This window comes from Gigantopelta aegis, chromosome 10, assembly GCF_016097555.1.
Source record: "Gigantopelta aegis isolate Gae_Host chromosome 10, Gae_host_genome, whole genome shotgun sequence".
Taxonomy (NCBI): Eukaryota; Metazoa; Mollusca; class Gastropoda; order Neomphalida; family Peltospiridae; genus Gigantopelta; species Gigantopelta aegis.
Window position 1 is genome coordinate 44,190,284 of NC_054708.1, and position 17,759 is coordinate 44,208,042.

Below are 17,759 nucleotides of genomic sequence, written 5' to 3' on the forward strand. Positions count from 1 at the left end.
TTTTAAAATGTCAAAATAGACAGTTTTATGAGTATGAATGTCTACGAATTTGATTTCATCTTTTTGACAGATACTACAGAGTGAATGAAGTGCAGAAGTTTACTTATTCACGCAGAACAGAAGAGGGTACAGATGTGTCGGTTAGTATTTACTTTATCACACTTTGATTTTTATTTCACGTAATAATTGTACAATTAAATTTGCAACAAAAATTAAATATTATATTAAAATTTTAACAAATTTTATTTTATAAGTATAGTAAACATTTTATAAATTTAATTATATAAATATTTTGTTTCCAACAGAGAATGTGGTTGGAGAGAACTATCATGGTGACATCGTATCCACTACCTGGAATTGTTGGGTGGTATCCAGTGACTGCCACAGAAACAGTGAGTTTTCATATAATAGGTGTTTAAATATTTTATTGAAGGATTTTATTAAAGGAAATGATGCAACAAGTCTTAGATTGCTATAATACTGTAATATTGTGTTCATAGTTTATGTCAGTTTATATCATGTGATTAAAAAAATATGCTAAATGCTAAATGTATTTTTTCATATTAGATGACAAAAAAGAGAGACATTTTAGTATCATTCAATTCCTTTCATACTTGAAAAGAAGTTTTTACCATAATTAGCACTGATTTGTCAACAATACAATTATTTTGTCTTTCCAATCAGTGTTTTATTAAAGGTTTATAAGATGGTGAAGCTGTCAGAGGAGATTTTGTTTTAATTTGAGATGAGAAAGCATCCATCGAATATTACATGTTACGTATTTGTTGTAGTATGGTGTGAGTCCACTGGAGTGTGCCATAGAGACAATAGAGAAAACCAACAAGAAACTCACCATGGCCATCGACCAGCATCGACAGGATCCAGCGTTGCGAATTGACCCACTTGGAATGCTGCTCAATGGTGTTGTTGACCCTGCTGTCAACGGAGGTATCTCAAAGTACAAGGTCAGTGGCAAACTTCAAATTGTTTTTATAGTAGGTTATAATCCTGTCAAATATCAGTTGAATTTTTCAAGTAATCAAGTAATTTCTTTTTTAATCTTTGAAAACCTTTAAAAACCTTAGTGTTTTTTTAGTTTCAAAGAAGAAGACTGTTGCCAAAGTGTATTTATTGGGCACAGTACCTCATGAAAAGGATATTACTTTGTTGTGACATCCAAGAATTTTATTTTTGAAATAGGTATTTTTACACTTATTTTAACAAGATTGTGAAGATTTTATTATCTAATGTGATGTAATTTGGAGAAATACTAAGTTTTGCTTTGTACTAAAACCAAATGCAACCTTGTAATATAATGTATTTAATTGCTGTAACTGTTACTCAGGTGTTCTACAATGACGAGTATCTGCTCACAAATGGCACTGATAAGGACAGAGACTATGTGGAGAGGCTGAAACAACTCACCACAGAACAGGTAAGATGTTTGCCTTGTGTATCACATACACACTTAAGATAACTGGATTGTTAGAACTGGCTGCATTACTTTAAACCTAATCCATCTTGCTAGCAATTCTGGCTTAGGTTTCAATAATGCTGATTAAACCAAAGTCTGTTTTTTGTTTGTCAAGATGACCTTTCATTCAGTCAGTCAAAACACTTGTGGTATTAATTTGACTGTGTTCAACATAAGGTCACCTGGATGCTAAATGACATTGGTTTATATCAGATCTGCAAATGGAGACTCAAGGTAGAGTAACAGTAAGATAGGAGTTGAGTTTCCTTGGGTTATGATATATTTTTTTCCAGATGAACGACAGAAACTTGCATATTTGTGTATACTGTAAAGAGCAGTATATAGCCAGGAAAATAAAATGAAATAGAAAAATATAACTTTACGAGCAAGATCTGTTTATATGCTTGAATTTGTATGACGAAGGAACAGATATTTTAATTGCTTTTTATAGATATTGTTGTTACCTTTTAGAGCAGGTTTGTCTATAAAATACACCTTTTGTTATTGCTATGCAATTTCACAACTTTCGTAATACAACTATAATTAAGTACTTGTTCTGAAATATATGTGTTTTTGTTTTAAATGAATTATTTAGATTTCTTTGCTACGAGATGCCTTGTTGGTTCATCGAAGGAAGGCTCCAGAAACACTAAAGCCTTTTCACACACACATGGAGCAACGCTTTGCAGAAATGTGCACCATTATTGAGAGAGAATACGGCATCAAGGTTAGTTTTACCCAATTCTTATGAATGTAAAATCTTTGCTTGAGCAGTTGTTTTGTTCAGTAACCGGTCTCGTCAACTTTCAGCATTCAACTGTATTCACTCTACTATCCCAGAATGAAGATGAAAGAAGGAAGATGTATTCAGTTGACTTGTAACAGATTTAGCCAATGTTTGGCTGTTGTTAAGATGGGTGTGGTTTGGAAAAAATGCAATAAAGTTAACATGTTGAAGTTAATTATTGATGAAAAGCAAAAAACCACTGAGTTTTCTTCATTAGCTAATTCTCGTTCCAGCCAGTGCACCACGACTGGTATATCAAAGGCCGTGGTATGTGTTATCCTGTCTATGGGATGGTGCATTTAAAAGATCGCTTGCTGCTAATCGAAAAGAGTAGCACATGAAGTGGTGACAGCAGGTTTTCTCTCTGAATATCTGTGTGGTCCTTAACCGTATGTCTGACGCCATATAACCGTAAATAAAATGTGTTGAGTGTGTCGTTAAATAAAACATTTCCTTCCTTCCTTCATTAGCTAATTTGATATACAGGATAAGTCAACATGTTTATTTTCCTCTACCTTCTATCCCACCCCACCTAGTAACCGCTAACACTGTTGAATGATACTAGTGGCATTTTATACTACCCTTGTAATGTTATTAAACTTTCATTCATTTTCTAATGTAGCTAAAGTTAACACTTAAGCAACAAAAAATAGATTATTTAACTTTTTATGTGATAATTACACAGGTGTTTCTATAGCTGAAATATTTTCCAGGTTTCTGAAAGAGGATTTAAAAGTTCATCTTTGAAAAATCCCACTTTCCAACGTCTTGGGTTTGATGTAAAGATAATATTTATTCATTTTTATTTTGTTGCTTTTGTTTTATGCAGAATTATGGTTTTTAAAATGGTGACTTGGATCTTTGAAAATTAATTCACATGGGAGTTTGTTAAGCTGGTGTTGGGTATATATGTAATACTAGGTTGCAATATGTGAATTTTTTTTTTTTTACTCAGTAATTTTAACAAAAGCAAGTTTTAATATCATTTAATGAAAATTGGTTAACAAAAGAGCTGAAACTATTTGAATGTATGATTAACTTACTAGTATTCATTGTGGATAAGGTGGGATGTTTGATTGTTATAAAAATTCAATGTACTTTTTATAAATTTAGAGTGGATTTTCTTGTGGTTGTGGTTCATAAAATAAATACATGTATACTTTTTACTATTAACAAATTAATTAATAGATGTAATAAAACAGTTAATACAACTGGTACGCTGTAAGTATATGAAGAGTTTAGGGGCAAAACGCGATATATCCATTTTTCATTTTCAGTAAAAATTACATTTGTAATTGGCGTATATCGCGTTTTGATGAAGAAAAAAAATGGGATTTACCCAATACAATTTCATAAGGATCAATCGGATTTTGCGGCAAATCAGCGGGCCTACGATTAGCCCTTTCTGACATACAGTAATGGCTTTAACTAAAAACAAAAAATAAAATGGTTTATATCGCGTTTTGCACCTGAACTCTTCATATAGTTCAGTGTTCTATTAAAAAGAAATCCAAGTTGATTTAAGAAAGTTTTTAATTTAGTGTTTCTCCTTTTGATAACTAAATAGTTGAGTAATACATGCTTGTAATTGATTATCAGAAACAATAATTGTTTTTAAAAATCCCAATAATTAAAAACATCAATACACTGTTACTGTTCTATGTTCTATTAAAAGAAACAAAAAATACTCTAATTACTCACATTTTGGTTCAGAAAGCTTTTCATTTAATGTTTTTCTTTTTATAACTAACTACTTGAATAATAAAAATTGTAATAGATTATCGTAAACAATAATGTTTTTAAAAAATCCCAATAATTAAAAACAAATGCTTTAAACTTGCAGTGTCGTTTGATTCACTTGTATGTTCTAATCATGGTTTTACATTTCGAAATTATTTATATTAGTCAAATGTCCCAAAGAGGGATTAATTTTGTAGCTTTTTGTCTGTCATTTAGTTAAGAGATTTTGTTTTCAGGTTGCTATTAAAGGCATAACCAGTGGAGGACTGTCATTACGACGGAATCACTCGATGCCCGTCAGTGCCGACCGACACAGTGAAGTCAGCCTTACAAGTCCCAGTGCTTTGTCAGAGTATGTGAAATATATGTTGTAAATGATGCTATTCAGTGTTTCTGCCAGAAAGAAAGTGTTGGGTATGGCACTATGGAATTGAATATTTACAATGTGTGTGCTGAATGCAACTACAGTCGATGGGGTAGGGGATGGGGGGGTGGGCTCCCTCCCCAAAATGTGTTAGGTTTGGAGTTAGGGTTAAGAAAATCATTTGGTAATGATAAGAGTTAATAATTTTGTCAAAAGGTTAACTTAAAGAGAAGAAATTGAGTATGGTTCCATACCCATTTTACCTCTGGCAGAAACCCTGCTATTTTATCATCTGTTGTAACTTTCTCCGAGTATGTTAAATAGATACTGTTAATGATGGTATTTTATTGGAAACATTGGAACGTTTATTCTATGAGTGTTCTAAAGTGTCAGTTATATGGAAAGAAATTGAAAAGTGGTACCAGGACCAAGGTGAACATAACACAATTTGATAAACAGACAGTATTGTTTGGAATTTTATACAGCAACAAAAGAAGTATAATGGTATTTGCTATGTGGCTCATTATTAATGTTAAATATTATTTATACAGAAGTAAAATGCAGAAACAGAAACCTAACATACATGTATACTGATGGAAAGAAATAAGGGAACACATCAAATTGTTGACCGAATTTAATTCACTACTAGTGTAGTAATGTCTGTATTTCATACCAAGTTGTAATGTGGGATTGAATGTCTGTAGTGTTGAATGTGCCTACCGTATTTGACCGGAAATAAGCCCATGTCTTTGAATAAGACCCCCTCCGTTTTGATAGCATTTAAGAAATTAGGCCCTCATTCGTAAATAAGCCCACCCCCAACTTCGTCACCTTATAAATAACACGAAATTGCAAGTTTGCTCAAAGTTCATTTAAAAGGTCATACCTCCTGCAGATAATTAAACACAAATGTAACAACAAATGTAACACAATATTTTACCACCAGTGAGATTTAGCAGTCTAACAATAACAGTGTGTAACATTGTTTTCAATTTCATGCCTGCAGTATTTCTCTGAAGTATCCAAGCCCAAGTATGAACTAAAAACCAATGTCTATTTTTACCACCACACTGGGTCCGCAGTTAATGCTAATTAAGCAAATACCATATTCTGATTGGCTAAGAACAATGACCGTAGATTGACAATTTTTTGTAGTGTAAGCTGGCTGCCTGTGTCAGAAACGTGTGTATACGCTATTGAGTTTGTTGTTAATTGATGTTGTTTTAAGTCTTCTCAGCATTAAATTTTGGATGTAAATAAACCTCACTGGTAAGTAACTGTAACATAGGAGGTGTGTTTCTGATAATTAGATACTAGTAAAAAACCCACAATTTAATTAATAAACAATTATTATTTATTAATAACAAATGGAACACTAATTAATAGATATGCTACTGAACGTTTTTTGTTTTCTTCCTAGTTCATTTAAGTATTATTATTTATTTTAATTATTATTTTTGTTTTTTCCAACAAAACTGGCCCCTTGTCTGGGAATAAGCCCACCCCATGCTAAGCACACAATGAGTTGTCTTGGCCCCCTGGGCTTATTTCCGGTCAAATACGGTATATGTTCCCAGTCAACTTCGGACAGTATTAATTGATTTTTGATGCAGTCATTATTTCTTGTTGCTACATGTATCTGTGTGATCCTTTATTTCTTTCCATCAGTATATATGCTCTTTTAAACATAAAAGATTAGAATACAAATTTAATAAAGGTCATTTTATTTGAGCATAGTATTTAACCATCAGCTTTGAGGGAGGTACAAACTGGGTTGGTGACGTAGTAGTGTTTAAGCATCAGCTGGGTTTGTGTCTCGGGACTTAGTGCAAGGCCACTATACCGACTTTCAAATAATTAACCTTTAACAACAAGCAAGTAACACTTCCCAGTCTTTGAGAGAAGACTCAGATCGTTGGATATAATACACCCAGGGTTAACAACAAGCAAGTAACACTTCCCAGTCTTTGAGAGAAGACTCAGATCGTTGGATATAATACACCCAGGGTTAACAACAAGCAAGTAACACTTCCCAGTCTTTGAGAGAAGACTCAGATCGTTGGATATAATACACCCAGGGTTAACAACAAGCAAGTAACACTTCCCAGTCTTTGAGAGAAGACTCAGATCGTTGGATATAATACACCCAGGGTTAACAACAAGCAAGTAACACTTCCCAGTCTTTGAGAGAAGACTCAGATCGTTGGATATAATACACCCAGGGTTAACAACAAGCAAGTAACACTTCCCAGTCTTTGAGAGAAGACTCAGATCGTTGGATATAATACACCCAGGGTTAACAACAAGCAAGTAACACTTCCCAGTCTTTGAGAGAAGACTCAGATCGTTGGATATAATACACCCAGGGTAACAACAAGCAAGTAACACTTCCCAGTCTTTGAGAGAAGACTCAGATCGTTGGATATAATACACCCAGGGTTAACAACAAGCAAGTAACACTTCCCAGTCTTTGAGAGAAGACTCAGATCGTTGGATATAATACACCCAGGGTTAACAACAAGTAAGTAACACTTCCCAGTCTTTGAGAGAAGACTCAGATCTTTGGATATAATACACCCTGGACAGCATAAATGAACATTAATTGAACATTAATTAAATATAAGTAGGAAAATTATAAAACCTAATTTTAATTAAGGGATTTTTTCAGTACATTCTTTTGAGGAGTTGTTATTGTGTTACAAAATATTGCATATATATTTTGCTAAACTGTTTGACCCATGTTGGATGCATTTTATTTATTTTTGCTGCCAGTGCGAGAAGGATGAAATATAAAAGGTAAAATAGAAGCTAAATGCACATTAACTGACACAATTAATTATGCGGGTGTTTGTGTGTTTTAAAAAAATTGAATCGTGTTAGACAAATTTGCTTGATCTTTTGAAATAACTGCATGTTCTGTTTATGACAGTCAGTTGGAGACACAAGTGGATTGCCTTGATTAAGTTTATTTGTAACTGTTTTAATGTGGATTAGGTACTCCTAATAGCAGTTTATAGATATTGACTTACTAGCACTTACAGAGCAGGGGGGGCTTTAGCTTCCCCCCACCCCCAATAATTCTGAATAAAAATATTGGTAGTAAATCCTAAGGCAGAGATGAATTTTACTTGTAGAATGCAGGAAATTGCATTTCAGGACATCTAGTTTTCAAAATTGTACGGAGGAGCATATCACCGAATCCCTCCTGGAAACTATGCTTTGCACCCTCGATCTCTGTCGCCACCCCCCCCCCCCCCCCCCCCTATGTCTACTTGCTTCCACCGTGCCTGACTTACTAGATACTAGATTAGTTGGTGGGGCACTAAATGTGTGTACAAATAGTCTGTGGCTCAGATCTTGTCAATGTTTTCTATGATGTTCTGTTTGTCAATTTTTATTAGGATATACATGTACAGTAAAGTACACTTATAACGAACTGCAAGGGACCAGGACTATCGGTTCGTTATAGCAGTAGTTCATTGTAAACATTTACAGAAGTTAGCCGTTTTCATTCAGGAAGTCGGCCATTTTGGATTTTTCAAATTTAAACACCATAAACATTTCATTTATTTTCACCAATAGAAGCAAATATGCAAATAAATACAGTATGTTGAATCAAATGAGTGTTCAGTCAGTCACGTTTTGAAACAAAGTTGCTTATTTTTGTCTTCTTAGTGAGCATTGGTCTCATAGCCTGCAGAGCTGTAGCGATGTTGGCACTTTTTATTTGATTTTCGGCTGGATTCAATAGCCGATATAATTTGGAATTTCATATCTAGATTAAGCGCTTTTCTCTAACGTGATGATTTGCTGTCTGTCATGATTGTGCATCTACCGAATACTGTTAAACATTTCATAATATTTGTGTTACCTACCTTCAAAACAAAATATCCAATTATTTAACGCTAATTGCAATGACTGTGTAGTGAGTTAATCAAGCACACAATAGCAGGAAAGAGAGAACAGATGGTTAATAGCTCATTACATTAATCCCTTAATTGATACCAAGCTACTACGTAATGACAAGTGGACGTTATCTGATTGGACTTATCAGTGCAGTCGTTTTCATTTCATTTCAACTTATTTTCGTGCTTATATCCAATTAAGGTTCAAGCACGCTGTCCTGGGCACACACCTCAGCTATCTGGGCTGTCTGTCCAGGACAGTTCGTTAGTTATTAGTTGGTTAATGGTTAGTGAGAGAGAAGAGGATGTAGTGGCCTTACACCTACCCATTGAGCCCTTAAGAACTCGCTCTGGGTTGGAGCCGGTACCGGGCTGCGAACCCTGTACCTCCAGCCTGTAGTCCGATGGCTTAACCACTACGCCACCGAGGCCGGTGAACAGTCGTTTTGCATGCATTGCCGGTACTGCTACTGATTGATAAGATGCAAGTGAGTTGCATGTGTCAGTCTTATTGTTGGATACCGGCAAAATATCGAGGAAGCGATAGGGACTTAAACAAGCGCACAATAGCAGTGAAGTGAGAACATACTGTTAATTGTTCAATACATTACTCTAATAATGCCAGTCAACTACGTAAATACATGCAGATGTTATCTGACTGATCTTATCAGTATAGTTGTTTTTGATACTTTGGCAGTGGTTGCAAAACGAAGTACTAGTAGGTGTTGGAACTGACAGAGTAGGAGTTGGGGGTTTATCGAGAGCTACAGACACTCAGTAATGGGGGCACACGGGTTTGGGGGGGGGGGGGGGCTCTACGGGCCAGAGTCTGTTACCACAGAAGTGTGCAGTGTAGTCCACTTGTAATGCATATACATGTAGTTGGTGAAATTGTTGGCCCAAGAATAGAACAAGTATGACTCAGTGGTTTTCCGTTTAAAAAAAGAAGAAAAAAAAGCTATTTTCCATTTCATGTTTTTTTGTAAATTCCGTTTCATTTCTGTTTCAGATTACAATATGTAATTAACAATTGAACTAACATAAGTTGTGACAAATTAAAGGGTCCGAAAATTGACTCAGTGACTGGTGTCGACATGCGTCGCTATTTCTCATTAAATCAAAGTAAGCCTACATATTAGTAGTGAAAAATCACATCAGGAGCAAAGGCTACAATTATAATAACTACATAAAGCATGATTGTCCAACAATTAAGTGCACTGCTTTATTCAACGAGGCTTAGGGTTCACAAAACGTAAACATTTATTTTATCATCTCTTTGACATTCTAACGTCGTCTGCAAATTGAAGTGTGGGCATGACACAACAGAAATAAACTAACATTGCAACATTCAGCCAGCTGGTTTTTCGCTTAACGTTTGCAAACATATTTTGACTGGTGGTTCCCGAAATGGTCATTCGGTTTAATGTGTAGCGTAAAAATTTGTCTTCCAAGACAAGCGTTAGCGACAAACTGCTGGCTAAATTTACTCCTGGAAAAAACCCTGTCCCATCTGCGCAGGCACAACAGACTAAGTAGTAAACCAGCCCCAAGTTCAGCCAGCAAATGTTTCGCTAACGTTCGAGAAGTATTTGATTGGTTCCCAATGTGACCATTTGGTTTACCGTGAAGCAAATAATCCAATCTAGCATTTGCCAATAGTACTGTGCCTGGGTCAGTCGTCAGTTTTACAGCATGTGGCAATAGTAAAATAGTATTAATTTTTTTTAACTTCGCGAAAAATCTTAATTCCGTTTCCAAATGTAAATTCCATTTCACAATAGGAATTCTGTCCGTTTTCCGAGATCGTGAGAAATCATTAGGTCTACTATGCACATGAATCAAAACAAAATATATTTTAAAAACAAAGGCAATGAGCAGTAATGTATTCGTGGGAAACTCAAAGTTTTCCTGAAGAAATTAACCCATAGAAGCCGAGCTATTCATTTATTCAAACAAGAACTGAGAAAATATGAACTGGAGTCTGAGCAACTGTGGCGAAAATAGACGTCGGAAATGAGGGTAGTAAACGTCGCATACGATGCACAACACCTTGTTTTGCAACCACTGCTTTGCCTTTAATGCTACTGATTGATAAGATACAAATAAGATACAAAAATATTATGATCGGTTCGCTGTATATGCATTAATTTACACTGAAATTCGCAATTTTGACAGAAAAATTGGTTCGTTTTAACAGTTAATTCACTATACATAGTTCGTTCTACACATTAAAATTTATTAATACTATATAGTGGGTTAAATTGGGACTTTACAATCAGTTCGTTCTAACCGGTAGTTTGTTGTAAGCTTGTTCGTTCTAAAAGTACTATAGGGTGTATACTACCAAATCCAATCCCATAAACAACAATAGTAACATATGTGGCTAAAACTCCTACCTGCAACGTATCAACCGACATAAACGCCACGGATATAAATACTACCACCCCTTACACTTAAAGTGAATCAGAAAAAAATGGGGGTCAAGCTGCTTGTTTCTGAGATAACGGGTAGCGTCTATGACTACCCTAGTTTCGCACAAAATTCGAGTACTTTTTTTTACAGGTACCCCAAACATGTTTCAAGCACAAGGCTACTTGACACATTGGTACTAGATGAAATAAAATTGCATATTTTTTTACCCAGATGAAACTATTATTTTTTACAACCAACACACTCACATTTATAACCAATCACAGGACTTGTGGTGTTCACTTCTCTATCAAAAGTTGGGTGCACCTCGAACTTTGACCCAGCCGGAAGTTATTTGGTTTAGTACTACCTTTACTGTACATAATTTTCCCTATTGCAACCAGTGTTTCATGAGCAGTACATTGAAGGCTATGCTATCTTGTTTGGAAAAGCAAATATAAAAAATGTTCTTGCTACTAATAAAACCCAATAGCCACTGATTTATACAATGTGCTGGAAATGGTAAATCAAACATGACAAAACCTTTAGAATTTTATGAAATTTGTTTTTTTAATTACCTTTTTTTATTTTTTATTTTTTTTAGTGCATCCCAAAAACTTCCTGTCTTGTTCTTTGATGAAAAGCTCACTAATATCATCCTACTCTTCAAAATCTTGCAAAGTCTTCCAGACTTTTTGCTTTTAAGTTCGTGTTTATTGCATATTCTGTTCCATTTTGTCTTCAAGTCAGTTCAATGTCACTTATACACTTTATGCTTAATTTGATAAAAATGTGTTTTTGTGGGCTGTTCAAGCGGTAGCAGCTGCTAGAAGTCCTAATCCCCATCATAATAAACAGAAAACACCAATGTCATGAGACATAGACTGGCTGGGACGATTGTGTCTGATTTGTGCATACATTTGTTCTTGGCTAAATTCATTCCTGAGAGATTCTTAATAACGATAAGTAACCTAATTAATTGTTTTATTATTCTTTATTATAAATGCTGGTTGTCTTTTGATTTCAGATTAAACTATGCAACTCCAACAAAGACCGGCTTACCAGCTGGCCGGTCCCAGTCGGTGTGGGTGAAAGCAGACAAGGTCAGTCCCTCCCCAAGCAAATTGAGTCTCCAGTCGAAAATGGGAAACATCGTAAAACGGGTGTCCCAAGTGGGGGATCAGTTCTCCAGCTCTGGCCAGCACCGCAACTCTTTTGAGCAACCCATTGAGTTGAATGAGCAGGCATGTGTCCCCTTAGTTGCTTTCTTTATTTTAATGTCACTCTTGAATCGTTCTGATGGTGGTAAATGTTTTTATTTTTTTTGGTTAAAAAATCATTGAAAAATATTAAATGCTGATAAATTTTACTAAGTCGACACCAGATCTGATTTTTTTATTATATCATCAGAAAAAAACCCCAACGTGGCTAATTAATTATTAACATTTTGACTCTTAACTATAATATTATGAGAGAACTTTCAAGAGTTACATTTGACCTAATATGGACATTGTAAAGTTTTATTTTTATTTGTTAATACTTTTATTTACTTACTTGTAGTGACTAAATTTTTTTAAAATAAATTCCTAATTAAGAACTTCATTTGTAAAGAAAAATGTACCTGCTGTATATTTCTTATTATTTATAACTATTTTATAGGATATTAACTGTTGATTTTAATTGATACATCACACAATATGTTAAATTTGCAGTTAACCAAATGTCCATATTTGGTATTCCCATATATTTAGTTGCCTAATTATTGATGAGTTTCATATTTAATTCATGCTTTTGTGTACATGGGAAATGTTACTTAAAAATTACTAACCACTGATTTTAGGGAAATTATTTTCAAATGAGAAAAGAAAGTATTCAGTGTCAACATAGATTTTAAAAACTTCACCATTCTTAAAGTTAATCTGTTTCTAAATTCAAAGAAGTATATTTTTAGTTTGTTTTAAAACAATTAATTCTTTTTTCAAATAATAAAATAAATCCTTAACACTTCTGTTACTTTGTACAATTTTAAAAGTCAGTTTAAAATGTTATTAAAATGTTTTAATAAATATGGTACACATTTGATGAATATAAGCATAATATTACTGTGTTATTAACATCATTATGTCAGAGCTATAATGTGAATTTCCCATGTACAACAGATTATTTGATGTGGTGGATCTTGACTTGAACTGAATTTCATATAACTTAGTTCTTTGTTAACATATACACATGTAAATAGTTTTCTAGAAGAAGACGTTTTAAGAGTCATAAATCTGTTTTTGGGATTTGTTTTGGTTTGGGATTCAAATCCTAATATCATAGACTTCAAGGCCATATGTCAGTGTGAACAGTCAAATTGCAAGTCAAGATTCATTTTACAGAAGAAATGTTTTGATTTATTATGCTTTGTGTGTATACTTATATGTATACTTGTATATTTATACTTTAATTAATTGGGTGGCCATTTGTTCTTTGCTGATAAATGTAAATAATATATATTTTAGTACTTTCTTCAAGTATAAAACAGATATTCACAGAAAAAAACATTTTTTTAAAATTTCCAAAGTTCCAGATTAATATTTGATCTCTTCAAAAAAAAATTGGAAATGTTAGAATTTTCTGTGTAATTTTCAAATTTCAAATATGAATTTATAATTTGTTATCTTTTGATTTCATACTCTCAAAAGCAAATTTATCTGGGAAGAATTTGCATGTGTTCATAAACATTTACTATAGCTATTTATTTATCAGCGAAGAAAAAAACAGTGACCATTATTTACTACTTCTGCTGAGTTTTTGTTGAGTTTGGCTGTGTGCGTGTTTCGTTTATTGGACTGGCTATACAGTATACTGTCTACAACAACACTCGGATTTTGCTTCATTCTTGGCATGGCCTCGACAGATTAATCACTGAACATGAAGTAGTTTTATGTGAAGCTGCTGGTAGTACAATATGTCTATATTCATTTATGAATAAAAACAAGCTCCAACTGAGACAGCATTATTTATTAGCCATCATTTATTTATTACGGAATTTAGCTATTCCAACCTTTAAAGATTAAATTATGTATATTTCCCATTGATCTTGTTTCTGCGTTCAAAACACAAAACTATTTAGATAACAAAACATTTTGTGTTGTTACTGTGTTAATTTTAATAAGTATGAATAATAACGACAATTAGAAAGTTTTTTCTTGTTTGTATTGAAACCTAAATTCTCTACAGTAATGTCATACTAATTAAATGTAGTCTGAGACTACACCATATCTTGAAGCTAATCTGAAAAGTTTTATAAACGGTTTTTAATTGTTCATTTTACTTAAACCATTGTCAGTTCTAAACGAACTTTGATAGCTTCCCAAAGCACCTCATGTTCAACCAAATGTATGGTTTTATTGGCCCAGTTTTTGTTTTCAGTAGCATGGCGTTTTGCTTCAAGTGTTTGTTTTTTTTAAACTTAAAACATTGGTTCTGTTTGGCTTTTTACGGAGACTCTGGGTGGTATCTGAAAAGGTGTATACACTCTGTTGTGCTTGAGTATTGGTGTTAGTAACCCTCTCATGATATTGTAGAAAACATCCAAATTCTACACCATCCTAACAGAAGGGGTAAGTTTTCTCTTAATGTTTAAATACAATCTATTAGCTTCTTGATGCACTTAATCTATGTGGTTTATATCAGTAAGTAAAAGCAAAATTAATGCTAAACTAATGAGTTGATGTAATGTAAATATATTGGCATACTAAACAGTAACATAATTGTCATAATTTGTAAGACCCCCCCCCCCCGAAAAAGAAGGTTGTTACTAATTTAACACGAATTCATTTACAAAAGTCTTCTGCTTTAAAAGAAACAATAATGTGCTTTATAGTAGAAGAACTGCACTTAGTATACTATACTGTTTCTGCTCAACAATTTTATGACCAGGCTTATGCTTCTAATCAATATTGACCGGCCTCGGTGGCGTCGTGGATAGGCTATCGGTCTACAGGCTGGTAGGTACTGGGTTCGGATCCCTTGCTGCTAATCAGAAAGAGTAGCCTATGTAGTGGCGACAGCGGGTTTCTGCTCAAAACTGTGTGTGGTCCTTAACCATATGTCTGACGCCATATAACCGTAAATAAAATGTGTTGAGTGTGTCGTTAAATAAAACATTTCTTTCTGTCTTTCTAACCAATATTGATTGCAAAAACCTCTTTTAATAAAACATAATTTGACAGAACATCCACAATATTAACTGCTGCAGTGCAGTGAGGTTTTCTGAAAACATAATTATGCCAATGTCAAGGGAGATCCTTTATAACAGCATAATTTTATTTACAAAGACAATTTTCGAATTCATTCCATTATGATTAAAGGAACATTATAGTGAGCAACATTCTTTCAAAGTGAAAAATATTTTACTGGTTATTTCTTTAGTCTTCTACTCAATGTAAATGGATGCAAGAGGTAATATTTTGATATGTATACAGAAAAACATCTAACAGACGTACTGGCCTCGGTGGCGTAGTGGTTAGGCCATCGGTCTACAGGTTGGTAGGTACTGGGTTCGGATCCCAGTCAAGGTATGGGATTTTTAATCCAGATACCGACTCCAAACCCTGAGTGAGTGCTCCGCAAGGCTCAATGGGTAGGTGTAAACCACTTGCACCGACCAGTGATCCATAACTGGTTCAACAAAGGCCATGGTTTGTGCTATCCTGCCTGTGGGAAGTGCAAATAAAAGATCCCTTGCTGCCTGTCGTAAAAGAGTACAGCAGGTTTTCTCTAAAAAAAACTGTCAGAATGACCATATGTTTGACGTCCAATCGCCTATGATAAGATAAAAAAATCAATGTGCTCTAGTGGCATCGTTAAATAAATCAAACTTTACTTTACTCACAGACGTGTTTAAAAACATGTGTTAAGTATTTGATTAATATTTTTATGATTTAAAATAAAAGGTTTTGTATTAACTGTATTGAAATGTGTGTAATAATCCTATGATGCACTGCTCTGTGAGATATTGCTATGGGTTGGCGGAACTGGCTTTCTTGCTACATTAAAGGTGTCTGAAGACTTTCATGGTTATTGCAACAACAAAAAAACTACATGTTCCTATTTTCTGAGGTTTTATCTGTGTCCTCGGCCCCATGAGGGGCGGAATGTAGCCCAGTGGTACAGCGCTCGCTCGATGCGTGGTCGGTCTGGGATCGATCCCCGTCGGTAGGCCCATTGGGCTATTTCTCGTTCCAGCCAGTGCACCACAACTGGTATATCAAAGGCCGTGGTATGTACTACCCTGTCGGTGGGATAGTGCATATAAAAGATCCCTTGCTGCTAATCGAAAAGAGTAGCCCATGAAGTGGCGACAGCGCGTTTCCTCACTCATTATGTGTGGTCTATAACCATATGTCTGACGCCATATAACCATAAATAAAATGTGTTGAGTGGTCGTTAAATAAAATGTTTCTTTCTTTCAACCCCATGATGTGAAGTGATCTTAGTGCTAAGATCACAAGTGCATATAAGGTTGCTATGCACCTAAGGTGATCTCAGCACTAAGATTGTTTCGTAAAATGGGGCCCTGATGATATACAGGTACAAGTTAATGGCACATATTACTGTATGAAATTTAGTAATAATGCTGCAAATATATTTTTATTTTCCTTGAATAAATATATTGACAACTCGTTTGATAAGATTCACAGCACACAACTGAATTTAATGCTCTCTGCTTAGTAGTCTTCTCTGTAAACCCAGAGTCGACAACTGTTTGAACTTTGCTGGTGGTGGTTCTCGGGGTGAGGTGGGGTGGGGTGGGGTGAGATGGGGAGTAGATTTATAGGATAGCTATAGATTCTATTGTGGTTAATTGAAATAGTAAATCAATAAAGATAATTTAAAAAGTTGTAATTTCAAACAAAACATTTACTCAAGTTTGATCTAACTTGGGGAAATTGAAATGAATTTGCATAATTTTCACTCTAGTCTCAGCATGACTTTACCTATAAAATCATGGCTGCATCTTTTTGTCTGTATGAATTACATGTAGGTTAATAAAAAAAAAAATTATTATTTCTATTCTTGAATGACATCTGTTTTCTAGTTACAAATCAGTTATCATATTTGCATGGATGCAATGTTAAGTTTAAGAAACCTATTTGACAAATGTCTTATTTGTTCGCAATAATTATCGTATCAGGTATGGACACCGATGACCTATGGTTAGTGTGCATTGTAGTACTTATTTCTACAGCCCATAGACACAGTAATGCTGAATAATACTCCTATTTTGCTAATTTGATGTGCATATTTTCACTATAAAACACTTAAAATAACTGTTTTTAGATCTATTTCATTTGCTTACCTTCTAATAGATCTTTTCATCTTTTAACATATTTTGCTGTTAACCTCCACATCCCAGACACTGTGTCTCCAACTGTAATACATGTTTGTCATTTGTGGCCATCCATGCCACATTGGCAGTCGGGACCATCACAAATATCATTTAAAATTATGGGCTTCCCATTATTTGATTTTAGTACCCCCACCCTTTTAATCATTCAAGGGATGTGTACTAAAGATAAAATATTAATAAGCAAAACGCTCCCAACTAGAAATAGAACCCCTACTTAATCTGGAGCTTAGACTACATTGCTAAAGAGATCTACATTATTAGTGTTTGATTGCTGTAATGGGTTACGGACTTAACCCAGCTCTGTATTTGTTTGGGATTCTTCCCAATAGGATTTCCCTATTAGGGATTTCTGCTTATTACATACACCACATGTCTTGCACATTACATGTATGTATTCTGGTCTAAAACTGATTGCATGTGACAATCTTTTAACTAGTATATAACAACACCTATATACATATATATATCCATAGATGTGTAGATCTCTTCTTCTCGGCTATTCTAGTGTGCTATATAGTCACCTGTATTCTTCATAAACTGGAACATGGTGTAGTAAGTCAGGGCTGAAATTGCTTCTTTAATTTTCTGCTTGCTCAAATCTACAGGGCTGGGTAAAGTGGGATAATCACAGAGGTGAGTGGAGGGAATATATTTGTACCTGCATTGTTCAAAATTTGCCA

The 17,759-nt window shown here is 34.4% G+C and overlaps 1 protein-coding gene across 12 annotated transcripts in view; it reads left to right on the forward strand.

Moving 5' to 3' along the window:
* Positions 1-17,759, forward strand: part of LOC121384060 (dedicator of cytokinesis protein 1-like) — a 101,564-nt gene that overhangs the window by 76,637 nt on the left and 7,168 nt on the right. For 6 of the 12 annotated variants that reach the window (XM_041514259.1, XM_041514260.1, XM_041514264.1 and 3 more), the window contains 10 exons: positions 71-140; positions 306-392; positions 792-965; positions 1,346-1,435; positions 2,070-2,201; positions 2,975-3,040; positions 4,238-4,353; positions 7,138-7,161; positions 11,707-11,923; positions 14,252-14,287. In XM_041514259.1, the coding sequence (XP_041370193.1) occupies positions 71-140; positions 306-392; positions 792-965; positions 1,346-1,435; positions 2,070-2,201; positions 2,975-3,040; positions 4,238-4,353; positions 7,138-7,161; positions 11,707-11,923; positions 14,252-14,287 (1,012 nt within the window). The remainder of the gene's footprint in view (positions 1-70; positions 141-305; positions 393-791; positions 966-1,345; positions 1,436-2,069; positions 2,202-2,974; positions 3,041-4,237; positions 4,354-7,137; positions 7,162-11,706; positions 11,924-14,251; positions 14,288-17,759) is intronic. The other 6 variants (XM_041514263.1, XM_041514269.1, XM_041514262.1 and 3 more) reach the window with 6 other exon arrangements.